Genomic DNA, 14,555 nt, shown 5'->3' on the forward strand with positions numbered 1-14,555 from the left:
TTGTTTGCTCTGTATTCATTATTTCTTCCCCCTCTTCTCTCCGGTAGACTACGAGACCGACGCTGATGCCACCGAGTACGACTACGTCACCGACGACCCCTCCTTGTCTGAGCAACCAGGCAAGCCCCCCCCCCCCCTTGATCACCAGATATCGCCTATTCTCCTCTATACTGCTTGCATTAGAGTAGTGTAGCATGTTACTGCTTTTCGTTAATCCTATTCTGATGCATAGCCTGTCATTGTTGCTACCGTCATTGATACCTTACCCGCAATCCTAAATGCTTAGTATAGGATGCTAGTGTTCCATCAGTGGCCCTACACTCTTGTCCGTCTGCCATGCTATACTACTGGGCTGTGATCACTTCGGGAGGTGATCACGGGCATATACTATATACTATACACTGTTACATTACCTGTGATGCTGTTCGGAGTTGGGGGCTGAAGGGGCAGGTGGTTCCACCCCGGTAGAGGTGGGCCTGGGTTCCCGACGGTCCCCGACGGTTACTGTGTGGCGGAGCGACAGGGCAGGTTGAGACCACCTAGGAGACAGGTGGGCCTGGCCCTGTTCGGCGTTCGCGGATACTTAACACGCTTAACGAGATCTTGGTATTTGATCTGAGTCGGCTACGAGCCTATACGCACTAACCATCTACGTGGGAGTAGTTATGGGTATCCCGACGTCGTGGTATCAGCCGAAGCACTTCAGACGTCAGCGACGGAGCGGCGCGCGCCGAATTGGACTGGAACGTCACTAGGCTAGGTCTGCTTTCGGCCGCCCACGCAACGTGCAGGTGTGCTCAGGGCGATGGGCCCAGACCCCTGCGCGCTTAGGTTTAGACCGGCGTGCTGGCCTCTCTGTTGTGCCTAGGTGGGGCTGCGACGTGTTGATCTTCCGAGGCCGGGCATGACCCAGGAAAGTGTGTCCGGCCAAATGGGATCGAGCGTGTTGGGCTATGTGGTGCACCCCTGCAGGGAAGTTAATCTATTCGAATAGCCGTGATCTTCGGTAACAGGACGACTTGGAGTTGTACCTTGACCTTATGACAACTAGAACCGGATACTTAATAAAACACACCCTTCCAAGTTCCACAGACAACCCGGTGATCGCTTTTCCGCAGGGCGACGAGGAGAGGATCGCCGGGTAGGATTATGCTATGCGAGGCTACGTGGAGATGCTACTGGAGATGCTACTTGGAGATGCTACTTAGAGATGCTACTTGGAGGACTTCAATCTACTCTCTTCTACATGCTGCAAGACGGAGGCTGCCAGAAGCGTAGTCTTCGACAGGATTAGCTATCCCCCTCTTATTCTGGCATTCTGCAGTTCAGTCCACTGATATGGCCCTTTACACATATACCCATGCATATGTAGTGTAGCTCCTTGCTTGCGAGTACTTTGGATGAGTACTCACGGTTGCTTTCTCCCCCCTTTTTCCCCTTTCCTTTCTTTCTGGTTGTCGCAACCAGATGCTGGAGTCCAGGAGTCAGACGCCACCGTCGACGACGACCCCTACTACACCGGAGGTGCCTACTACTACGTGCAGCCTGCTGACGACGACCAGGAGTAGTTTAGGAGGATCCCAGGCAGGAGGCCTGCTCCTCTTTCGATTCGTATCCCAGTTTGTGCTAGCCATCTTATGGCACCCTGTTTAACTTATGTCTGTACTCAGATATTGTTGCTTCCGCTGACTCGTCTATGATCGAGCACTTGTATTCGAGCCCTCGAGGCCCCTGGCTTGTATTATGATGCTTGTATGACTTATTTTGTTTGTAGAGTTGTGTTGTGATATCTTCCCGTGAGTCCCTGATCTTGATCGTACACATTTGCGTGCATGATTAGTGTACGATTAAATCGGGGGCGTCACACTCTTGCTGGGAGGGGGGAGGGGCACCTGGTCCCTTTTAGGTATTTTTTAGGTTGGTTAGGGTTTGTGTCCATCTCAAGAAGGCGATGCGGTAGTTGTTCCTGAAGATATAATAAGATCCTACCCGCATGGCCCCCGTCCCGACGGTGCGTCTACTGTTGTGGGAGGGCTTGTGGAGGTGTGTCTCCGGTGGAATCGTGGAATTCAGTCGGTGTTGTCTTTGATGGATCCGGTCTTCGTTCGTCTATGTTGGTGTGACTACAGGTTGGATCCTTCCGATCTACATTTTTTTTCATCAGCGACAGTTGCTATTTTTTCATCATAAATTTTTTTCTCACCTATTTTTGCTTGGCTATATTATATATTTGCACTACATCCAGGGCCGGCACTGTGTTTCGGGAGGCCCTAGGCGAATTCGATGCCATGTGCCCCTATGTCCTAAGATCATATATATGTATGCGCGTGCGTGGTACATAAACTTAAACATAATAATTGTTGGACAATGCCATATTACGACAGAAATACTAAAAAGATAGAAAATTGAAATTAACATGATATGATTACCTCAAATAAGAACCAAATTCAACTGACTCCATCGACAACAATAAGACTTAAGTACCCTTCAGTTGTTGAATCTTCAGATCCCTTTCTATCTTTTTTCTCCTTGTTTGAGCAACTGACAAATGCTTCTTAGGCAACATGACGGGCTAATGTCCTAATATTATGAAGAAAAAATTATTCAAGAAATTAGAAATTTATACATCGGATGATTTGAATGATTGGAACCCTAGACATGTGCATAGAATGACAAAAAAAAGATGGTTGAATACATACTATAAAAGATTGAATTCAAAAATTATACATTAAAATTTGGGACTTTGTGTACACTGAAATTAGAGGATGGATCATGGATGAATAGTTGAATACGTTCTAAAAAATAAAAGAAATGACTGAAATTGGGGTTTGCAGGGATGGATTAGGAACATGGTACAGAGAGTTATGCATGGATACGTATACGTACTGCTGTGTGCTGCGCTCACTGCTCACATACATACGTATACGTACTGCTGCGGGCTGCGGCTGCTGAATTGCCGCACGGCGGGCGACACGCACAGCGGTGACCGAGGCGACCACAGCGACGAGTGGGCGAACAGACGAGCAAGGCGTCCGCGAGATCTTCGATTGATTTGTTTCACAATCGAAACGAGCGGCCCTGCCGTGCGGCGTGCGTGACTCTTCGCTAATCGCTACCTGCTATCTGATGGGCCTACCTTATCTCGTTTTGCTTCTCTCATAAATTTTTTTCTCACCTATTTTTGCTTGGCTATATTATATATGTGCACTACACCCAGGGCCGGCACTGTGTTTCGGGAGGCCCTAGGCGAATTCGATGCCATGTGCCCCTATGTCCTAAGATCATATATATGTATGCGCGTGCGTGGTACCTAAACTTAAATATAATAATTGTTGGACAATGCCATATTACGACAGAAATACTAAAAAGATAGAAAATTGAAATTAACATGATATCATTACCTCAAATAAGAACCAAATTCAACTGACTCCATCGACAACAATAATACTTAAGTACCCTTCAGTTGTTGAATCTTCAGATCCCTTTCTATCTTTTTTCTCCTTGTTTGAGCAACTGACAAATGCTTCTTAGGCAACATGGCGGGCTAATGTCCTAATATTATGAAGAAAAAATTATTCAAGGAATTAGAAATTTATACATCGGATGATTTGAATGATTGGAACCCTAGACATGTGCATAGAATGACAAAAAAAGGATGGTTGAATACATACTATGAAAGATTGAATTTGAAAATTATACATTAAAATTTGGGACTTCGTGTACACTGAAATTAGAGGATGGATCATGGATGAATAGTTGCATACGTTCTAAAAAATAAAAGAAATGACTGAAATTGGGGTTTGCAGGGATGGATTAGGAACATGGTACAGAGAGTTATGCATGGATACGTATACGTACTGCTGTGTGCTGTGCTCACTGCTCACATACATACGTATACGTACTGCTGCGGGCAGCGGCTGCTGGATTGCCGCAGGGCGGGCGACACGCACAGCGGTGACCGAGGCGACCACATCGACGAGTGGGCGAACAGACGAGCGAGGCGTCCGCGAGATCTTCGATTGATTTGTTTCACAATCGAAACGAGCGGCCCTGCCGTGCGGCGTGCGTGACGCTTCGCTAATCCCTACCTGCTATCTGATGGGCCTACCTCATCTCGTTTTTCTTCTGTCATAAATTTTTTTCTCACCTATTTTTGCTCGGCTATATTATATATGTGCACTACATTCAGGGCCGGCACTGTGTTTCGGGAGGCCCTAGGCGAATTCGATGCCATGTGCCCCTATGTCCTAAGATCATATATATGTATGCGCGTGCGTGGTACATAAACTTAAACATAATAATTGTTGGACAATGCCATATTACGACAGAAATACTAAAAAGATAGAAAATTGAAAGTAACATGATATGATTACCTCAAATAAGAACCAAATTCAACTGACTCCATCGACAACAATAATACTTAAGTACCCTTCAGTTGTTGAATCTTCAGATCCCTTTATATCTTTTTTCTCCTTATTTGAGCAACTGACAAATGCTTCTTAGGCAACATGGCGGGCTAATGTTCTAATATTATGAAGAAAAAATTATTCAAGGAATTAGAAATTTATACATCGGATGATTTGAATGATTGGAACCCTAGACATGTGCATAGAATGACAAAAAAAAGGATGGTTGAATACATACTATGAAAGATTGAATTCGAAAATTATACATTAAAATTTGGGACTTCGTGTACACTGAAATTAGAGGATGGATCATGGATGAATAGTTGCATACGTTCTAAAAAATAAAAGAAATGACTGAAATTGGGGTTTGCAGGGATGGATTAGGAACATGGTACAGATAGTTATGCATGGATACGTATACGTACTGCTGTGGGCTGCGCTCACTGCTCACATACATACGTATACGTACTGCTGCGGGCTGCGGCTGCTGGATTGCCGCACGGCGGGCGACACGCACAGCGGTGACCGAGGCGAGCACAGCGACGAGTGGGCGAACAGACGAGCGAGGCGTCTTGGAGATCTTCGATTGATTTGTTTCACAATTGAAACGAGCGGCCCTGCCGTGCGGTGTGCGTGACGCTTCGCTGATCGCTACCTGCTATCTGATGGGCCTACCACATCTCGTTTTTCTTCTCTCATAAATTTTTTTCTCACCTATTTTTGCTTGGCTATATTATATATGTGCACTACATCCAGGGCCGGCATTATGTTTCGGGAGGCCCTAGGCGAATTCGATGCCATGTGCCCCTATGTCCTAAGATCATATATATGTATGCGCGTGCGTGGTACATAAAGTTAAACATAATAATTGTTGGACAATGCCATATTACGACAGAAATACTAAAAAGATAGAAAATTGAAAGTAACATGATATGATTACCTCAAATAAGAACCAAATTCAACTGACTCCATCGACAACAATAATACTTAAGTACCCTTCAGTTGTTGAATCTTCAGATCCCTTTCTATCTTTTTTCTCCTTGTTTGAGCAACTGACAAATGCTTCTTAGGCAACATGGCGGGCTAATGTCCTAATATTATGAAGAAAAAATTATTCAAGGAATTAGAAATTTATACATCGAATGATTTGAATGATTGGAACCCTAGACATGTGCATAGAATGACAAAAAAAGGATGGTTGAATACATACTATGGAAGATTGAATTCGAAAATTATACATTAAAATTTGGGACTTCGTGTACACTGAAATTAGAGGATGGATCATGGATGAATAGTTGAATACGTTCTAAAAAATAAAAGAAATTACTGAAATCGAGATTTGCAGGGATGGATTAGGAACATGGTACAGAGAGTTATGCATGGATACGTATACGTACTGCTGTGGGCTGCGCTCACTGCTCACATACATACGTATACGTACTGCTGCAGGCTGCGGCTGCTGGATTGCCGCACGGCGGGCGACACGCACAGCGGTGACCGAGGCGACCACAGCGACGAGTGGGCGAACAGACGAGCGAGGCGTCCGCGAGATCTTCGATTGATTTGTTTCACAATCGAAACGAGCGGCCCTGCCGTGCGGCGTGCGTGACGCTTCGCTAATCGCTACCTGCTATCTGATGGGCCTACCTCATCTCGTTTTTCTTCTCTCATAAATTTTTTTCTCACCTATTTTTGCTTGGCTATATTATATATGTGCACTACATCCAGGGCCGGCACTGTGTTTCGGGAGGGCTTAGGCGAATTCGATGCCATGTGCCCCTATGTCCTAAGATCATATATATGTATGCGCGTGCGTGGTACATAAACATAAATATAATAATTGTTGGACAATGCCATATTACGACAGAAATACTAAAAAGATAGAAAATTGAAAGTAACATGATATGATTACCTCAAATAAGAACCAAATTCAACTGACTCCATCGACAACAATAATACTTAAGTACCCTTCAGTTGTTGAATCTTCAGATTCCTTTCTATCTTTTTTCTCCTTGTTTGAGCAACTGACAAATGCTTCTTAGGCAACATGGCGGGCTAATGTCCTAATATTATGAAGAAAAAATTATTCAAGGAATTAGAAATTTATACATCGGATGATTTGAATGATTGGAACCTTAGACATGTGCATAGAATGACAAAAAAAGGATGGTTGAATACATACTATGGAAGATTGAATTCGAAAATTATACATTAAAATTTGGGACTTCGTGTACACTGAAATTAGAGGATGGATCATGGATGAATAGTTGAATACGTTCTAAAAAATAAAAGAAATTACTGAAATCGAGATTTGCATGGATGGATTAGGAACATGATACAGAGAGTTATTCATGGATACGTATACGTACTGCTGTGGGCTGCGCTCACTGCTCACATACATACGTATACGTACTGCTGCGGGCTGCAGCTGCTGGATTGCCGCACGGCGGGCGACACGCACAGCGGTGACCGAGGCGACCATAGCGACGAGTGGGCGAACAGACGAGCGAGGCGTCCGCGAGATCTTCGATTGATTTGTTTCACAATTGAAACGAGCGGCCCTGCCGTGCGGCGTGCGTGACGCTTCGCTGATCGCTACCTGCTATCTGATGGGCCTACCTCATCTCGTTTTTCTTCTCTCATAAATTTTTTTCTCACCTATTTTTGCTTGGCTATATTATATATGTGCACTACATCCAGGGCCGGCATTGTGTTTCGGGAGGCCCTAGGCGAATTCGATGCCATGTGCCCCTATGTCCTAAGATCATATATATGTATGCGCGTGCGTGGTACATAAACTTAAACATAATAATTGTTGGACAATGCCATATTACGACAGAAATACTAAAAAGATAGAAAATTGAAAGTAACATGATATGATTACCTCAAATAAGAACCAAATTCAACTGACTCCATCGACAACAATAATACTTAAGTACCCTTCAGTTGTTGAATCTTCAGATCCCTTTCTATCTTTTTTCTCCTTGTTTGAGCAATTGACAAATGCTTCTTAGGCAACATGGAGGGCTAATGTCCTAATATTATGAAGAAAAAATTATTCAAGGAATTAGAAATTTATACATCGGAAGATTTGATTGATTGGAACCCTAGACATGTGCATAGAATGACAAAAAAAAGGATGGTTGAATACATACTATGGAAGATTGAATTCGAAAATTATACATTAAAATTTAGGACTTCGTGTACACTGAAATTAGAGGATGGATCATGGATGAATAGTTGAATACGTTCTAAAAAATAAAAGAAATGATTGAGATTGGGGTTTGCAGGGATGGATTAGGAACATGGTACAGAGAGTTATGCATGGATACGTATACGTACTGCTGTGGGCTGCGCTCACTGCTCACATACATACGTATACGTACTGCTGCGGGCTGCGGCTGCTGGATTGCCGCACGGCGGGCGACACGCACAGCGGTGACCGAGGCGACCACAGCGACGAGTGGGCGAACAGACGAGCAAGGCGTCCGCGAGATCTTCGATTGATTTGTTTCACAATTGAAACGAGTGGCCCTGCCGTGTGGCGTGCGTGACGCTTCGCTGATCGCTACCTGCTATCTGATGGGCCTACCTCAACTCGTTTTTCTTCTCTCATAAATTTTTTTCTCACCTATTTTTGCTTGGCTATATTATATATGTGCACTACATCCAGGGCCGGCATTGTGTTTCGGGAGGCCCTAGGCGAATTCGATGCCATGTGCCCTAATGTCCTAAGATCATATATATGTATGCGCGTGCGTGGTACATAAACTTAAACATAATAATTGTTGGACAATGCCATATTACGACAGAAATACTAAAAAGATAGAAAATTGAAAGTAACATGATATGATTACCTCAAATAAGAACCAAATTCAACTGACTCCATCGACAACAATAATACTTAAGTACCCTTCAGTTGTTGAATCTTCAGATCCCTTTCTATCTTTTTTCTCCTTGTTTGAGCAACTGACAAATGCTTCTTAGTCAACATGGCGGGCTAATGTCCTAATATTATGAAGAAAAAATTATTCAAGGAATTAGAAATTTATACATCGGATGATTTGAATGATTGGAACCCTAGACATGTGCATAGAATGACAAAAAAAAGGATGGTTGAATACATACTATGGAAGATTGAATTCGAAAAATATACATTAAAATTTGGGACTTCGTATACACTGAAATTAGAGGATGGATCATGGATGAATAGTTGAATACGTTTTAAAAAATAAAAGAAATTACTGAAATCGAGATTTGCATGGATGGATTAGGAACATGGTACAGAGAGTTATGCATGGATACGTATACGTACTGCTGTGGGCTGCGCTCACTGCTCACATACATACGTATACGTACTGCTGCGGGCTGCGGTTGCTGGATTGCCGCACGGCGGGCGACACGCACAGCGGTGACCGAGGCGGCCACAGCGACGAGTGGGCGAACAGACGAGCGAGGCGTCCGCGAGATCTTCGATTGATTTGTTTCACAATCGAAACGAGCGGCCCTGCCGTGCGGCGTGCGTGACGCTTCGCTAATCGCTACCCGCTATCTGATGGGCCTACCTCATCTCGTTTTTCTTCTCTCATAAATTTTTTTCTCACCTATTTTTGCTTGGCTATATTATATATGTGCACTACATCCAGGGCCGGCACTGTGTTTCGGGAGGCCCTAGGCGAATTCGATGCCATGTGCCCCTATGTCCTAAGATCATATATATGTATGCGCGTGCGTGGTACATAAACTTAAACATAATAATTGTTGGACAATGCCATATTACGACAGAAATACTAAAAAGATAGAAAATTGAAAGTAACATGATATGATTACCTCAAATAAGAACAAAATTCAACTGACTCCATCGACAACAATAATACTTAAGTACCCTTCAGTTGTTGAATCTTCAGATCCCTTTCTATCTTTTTTCTCCTTGGTTGAGCAACTGACAAATGCTTCTTAGGCAACATGGCGGGCTAATGTCCTAATATTATGAAGAAAAAATTATTCAAGGAATTAGAAATTTATACATCGGATGATTTGAATGATTGGAACCCTAGACATGTGCATATAATGACAAAAAAAGGATGGTTGAATACATACTATGGAAGATTGAATTCGAAAATTATACATTAAAATTTGGGACTTCGTGTACACTGAAATTAGAGGATGGATCATGGATGAATAGTTGAATACGTTCTAAAAAATAAAAGAAATGACTGAAATTGGGGTTTGCAGGGATGGATTAGGAACATGGTACAGAGAGTTATGCATGGATACATATACGTATTGCTGTGGGCTGCGCTCACTGCTCACATACATACGTATATGTACTGCTGCAGGCTGCGGCTGCTGGATTGCCGCACGGCGGGCGACACGCACAGCGGTGACCGAGGCGACCACAGCGACGAGTGGGCGAACAGACGAGCGAAGCGTCCGCGAGATCTTCCATTGATTTGTTTCACAATCGAAACGAGCGGCCCTGCCGTGCGGCGTGCGTGACGCTTCGCTAATCGCTACCTGCTATCTGATGGGCCTACCTCATCTCGTTTTTCTTCTCTCATAAATTTTTTTCTCACCTATTTTTGCTTGGCTATATTATATATGTGCACTACATCCAGGGCCGGCACTGTGTTTCGGGAGGCCCTAGGCGAATTCGATGCCATGTGCCCCTATGTCCTAAGATCATATATATGTATGCGCGTGCGTGGTACATAAACTTAAATATAATAATTGTTGGACAATGCCATATTACGACAGAAATACTAAAAAGATAGAAAATTGAAAGTAACATGATATGATTACCTCAAATAAGAACCAAATTCAACTGACTCCATCGACAACAATAATACTTAAGTACCCTTCAGTTGTTGAATCTTCAGATTCCTTTCTATCTTTTTTCTCCTTGTTTGAGCAACTGACAAATGCTTCTTAGGCAATGGCGGGCTAATGTCCTAATATTATGAAGAAAAAATTATTCAAGGAATTAGAAATTTATACATCGGATAATTTGAATGATTGAAACCCTAGACATGTGCATAGAATGACAAAAAAAAGGATGGTTGAATACATACTATGGAAGATTGAATTCGAAAATTATACATTAAAATTTGGGACTTCGTGTACACTGAAATTAGAGGATGGACCATTGATGAATAGTTGAATACGTTCTAAAAAATAAAAGAAATTACTGAAATCGGGATTTGCATGGATGGATTAGGAACATGGTACAGAGAGTTATGCATGGATACGTATACGTACTGCTGTGGGCTGCGCTCACTGGTCACATACATACGTATACGTACTGCTGCGGGCTGCGGCTGCTGGATTGCCGCACGGCGGGCGACACGCACAGCGGTGACCGAGGCGACCACAACGACGAGTGGGCGAACAGACGAGCGAGGCGTCCGCGAGATCTTCGATTGATTTGTTTCACAATCGAAACGAGCGGCCCTGCCGTGCGGCGTGCGTGACGCTTCGCTAATCGCTACCTGCTATCTGATGGGCCTACCTCATCTCGTTTTTCTTCTCTCATAAATTTTTTTCTCACCTATTTTTGCTTGGCTATATTATATATGTGCACTACATCATGGGCCCCTCCCTGGGCTGGGCCCTGGGCCGTCGCCCCCCTGCCCATGCCCCAGGGCCGGCCCTGACTACATCATGGGCCCCTCCCTGGGCTGGGCCCTGGGCCGTCGCCCCCCTGCCCATGCCCCAGGGCCGGCCCTGCTTAGTACGATGACTACCCGACTGTCTACTATAAAAGGTTTGCCCAGCTCCGTTAAGGGAGGGGTGATAATGGCGGGCATCTTTAGCTCACTCAAGTGATTATAATCGTCGCTAGGTGGTCTGCGGATTTAAATGTAATTTCTATTATTTTTTATGAATAGTTGGGAAGTTTTTCCTTCCAAAAATGAAAAGTTGCACCTTCAGTGGGCAGTGAGGTCAATGAAGAAGTACATTCAGATGAGCTAGTTGCACCTTCACTGAGGCAGAGGTGAACCAGTTTCTGCAGGGACCAGGGCAGAGTCAGTGAGTGACAGAGTATCCACACTGACATTCTCTTTTCCTGCCAACAGAAAGGCCCCTGCCACCACCCCGCGCATGCACGCAATTCCACTACCTGATGCTTTTTCTGATGCAGTTGCCGCTGCTCCTAAACTAACCGTGATCAGATTCACCACCCACACCTCACCAACCCGTCCAAGCAGAGCAGAGCAGTTACCCCTCACCAACACACACACAAAAGATCAAAACTTTCTCCCCATCTCTCGTTTCGTTCGTGCATATCATATCTCATCTCATCTCATCTCTCTTCCCCCGAAACAAGGGGAGCACACAGCGTCCAGCTAACAGCCCCTCGGCTCCCGCTATCTATCCATCTATAAATGCGACGTCCCGAACCAACCTCCAGGATCCTGATCTCCCACGGAATAGAAAGTTGAGATTTTCCCGGTTCAGAATTAGAGCCTACAACAGGAAGGTGCGCGTGCGTGCCGGTGGTGATCATGAAGCCGCGCGGGCTTCCGGCGGCGGCGGCCGGTGTGCCAGCGAGGCTCCGGCCGCACCTCCCGCGCGTCACCGCCTTCCTCATCGTCTTCTCCGTCGGCTACTCGCTAGGGATCGTCTCGTCGTCCGCCCGCCCGTCCACGCCCAAGCCGTCGCAGACCGTCATACGGCCCCACGCCGCGCACCTCACCGCGGCCTCCGTCGGAGTCACGGCCTCGTCGAACGGCACGGGCGCGGGCGCGGCCTACCCGCGTTCGCCGCCGCATGACCTGTTCAGGTTCGGGGACAAGTGCGGGGAGGCGGTGCCGGCCGAGGACGTGGTGAAGACGCTTCTTGACAAGCTGTTCGACGGCGAGAGCCCGTACGCGAGCTTCCCGCCGGAGCACACCGCGAAGCTGCTGCACCCGGCGGCGGCGCGGCCGCGCGGGTGGGGGTCGACGGGGGCGGTGTTCGCGGACCTCATCGAGGAGGTGCGCCCCGACGTGATCGTGGAGCTGGGCGCGTTCCTGGGCGCCTCGGCGCTGCACATGGCGGCCGTGGCCAGGAACCTGTCGCTGTCCCCGGCCATCCTCTGCGTGGACGACTTCCGCGGCTGGCCGGCGTTCCGCGGCCGCTTCCGCCGCGACGTCCCGCAGCAGCGCCACGGCGACGCGCTGCTGCTGCCGCAGTTCATGGCCAACGTGCTGGCGGCGGGGCCCGAGGCCGCGAAGGCGGTGCTGCCGCTGCCCTTCTCGACGGCGTCCACGCTCGGGGCGCTGTGCCGGTGGGGCGTGTACGCGGACCTCATCGAGGTGGACGCGGGCCACGACTTCCACTCGGCGTGGGCGGACATCAACCTGGCCTGGGCCGTGCTGCGCCCCGGCGGCGTCATGTTCGGCCACGACTACTTCACGGCCGCCGACGACCGCGGCGTCCGGCGCGCCGTGACGCTGTTCGCCAGGGTGAAGGGGCTCACCGTCCGGCCCCACGGCCAGCACTGGATCCTCTCCCCGAAGCCGCGCGGCGACGGCCGGTGACGCGCGCGTGCTCTCGGTCGGTCTCTCCGGTGTGCGTGCTCGTGCTTGTCGCCGTCACCGGCGGGGCCTGCCACGCACTCCCGCGAGGCATCCAGCGGAACGGAAACCCACCATACGTGTCCACGTCCCAGAGCAGAGCAGGACGAAAAGCTTACGTACGCTCCTTGTCCCCGGTCTCTGAACTTGCGATCGAGGTGTTCGTTCGTCTGGGCCGCCATTTTTCTTTTCTCCGCCAAAAAACACATTCTTCTTATCTTACACGAGAGATCAACAAACACGATTGTGCACGCACGTCCATTGTACATCAAAGGTAGATGAAAGGCTGTTGTCATGTTTGGTAACATATTACTTATCGATCAAGATGAGATTGACTACTCCTATTTATCTTTTGGTAAAGAAAAAGCAGCAGGGTTCTTTGCGGTACGGAGATGGAGGGATAGACTGCAGGTGGTGATGGTGATGGTGATAGATAAGTTGTGTACGTAGTGGAGGATGATGTGGTTCGCGCACCGTCCGGAGCGAGGAAGCTTTAGCTAGAGCTAGAAGAAGGTGACGCTGCGACCGAAAGCGCTGAGGACGACGTACGTACTGGATGCTCAGCGTGCGAATGGCAATGGCAGGGAAAGCGAGAGAGTAGTGGCGAAACTGGTTAGGTGGTTCGTTAATAAATTTGCGTGTTGGTTCAATCATCATCTTCGAGTGATTTAGGCTGGTCATAGTGGGGAGTAACTTATACTAGTGTCAGTGTCATACATATGACACTAATCTAAGTTACTACCTTCATAATGCAAAATAACATACTACACTACGTACACAACTTATCTATCTTTTCATCTCTCTCCTCACTTTATCAACCGAGAAAGCCGCCTCTTCTACAAGCACCCGTCCCGTCTGCAAGGCACCCCGCTGAGCTGCCAGAATGGTGTCCGAGCCGAGCTGGCCTGCGGGGCAGCAGGGCTGGGGCTACCCATTGGACACGCCCTAACACTAAACCTCAAAAGGTTTAGACAAGGTTTCAAGCTTACATGACCACACAGGTCCAATGGAAACAAAAGGGATCACTCTCCCGGAATTAAATTGCCTAAAGATCTAGCCTCGGCTATCACCCATGTCTTGGCCACCTCCTTGATTATTGTCACCACTTTCGTTGGCCGAGATTCCTTGTCGCGAAAGCCTCGAGCGTTTCTCTCGTTCCTGATTTCCCAACAGACAAGCATTTGCAAGGAGATTTCCGCCTTTCTAGAATAGTTAGGTCGTGGCAGACCACCATTGCTTGACCGTCTGTATATCTGTTATGTGGCTGCTAGAAGGAGGGCGTGAGAGGGCCGGCCGGAGGCCTTTTGCCCATGTCGCGCAAGATGAAAGGGATTTTCTTCTTAATTTTTGCTTGATTAGATTGATACATCTCCTCCCCTTATATAGAGAGGTTTACTTGACCCCTAAGCAAGCGACCCTTATCTCTAATTAACCCTAAGATTAATGGACTATACCGCCAGCCCAGGCCCATTAGGCCCATTACGTACTCTAACACTACACCCCATCTGGACATGCAGCTTGTCCTCGAGCTGCAACCTAACCAACTTATAACCATGACTCGACGCAACACAAACCTAACACCTAAAAACAA

General features: G+C 46.9%; 1 protein-coding gene across 1 annotated transcript; it reads left to right on the plus strand.

Annotated features, from left to right (window-relative positions):
- Positions 1 to 11,556: 11,556 nt before the first annotated feature.
- LOC123104440 (uncharacterized) lies at positions 11,557 to 13,288 on the plus strand. The gene has a single exon (XM_044526284.1). It carries the CDS (start codon positions 11,912 to 11,914, stop codon positions 12,926 to 12,928), a length of 1,017 nt encoding a protein of 338 aa, XP_044382219.1. The 5' UTR covers positions 11,557 to 11,911; the 3' UTR covers positions 12,929 to 13,288.
- The last annotated feature ends 1,267 nt before the right edge of the window (positions 13,289 to 14,555 follow it).

This window comes from Triticum aestivum, chromosome 5A (assembly GCF_018294505.1).
Source record: "Triticum aestivum cultivar Chinese Spring chromosome 5A, IWGSC CS RefSeq v2.1, whole genome shotgun sequence".
Lineage (NCBI taxonomy): Eukaryota > Viridiplantae > Streptophyta > Magnoliopsida > Poales > Poaceae > Triticum > Triticum aestivum.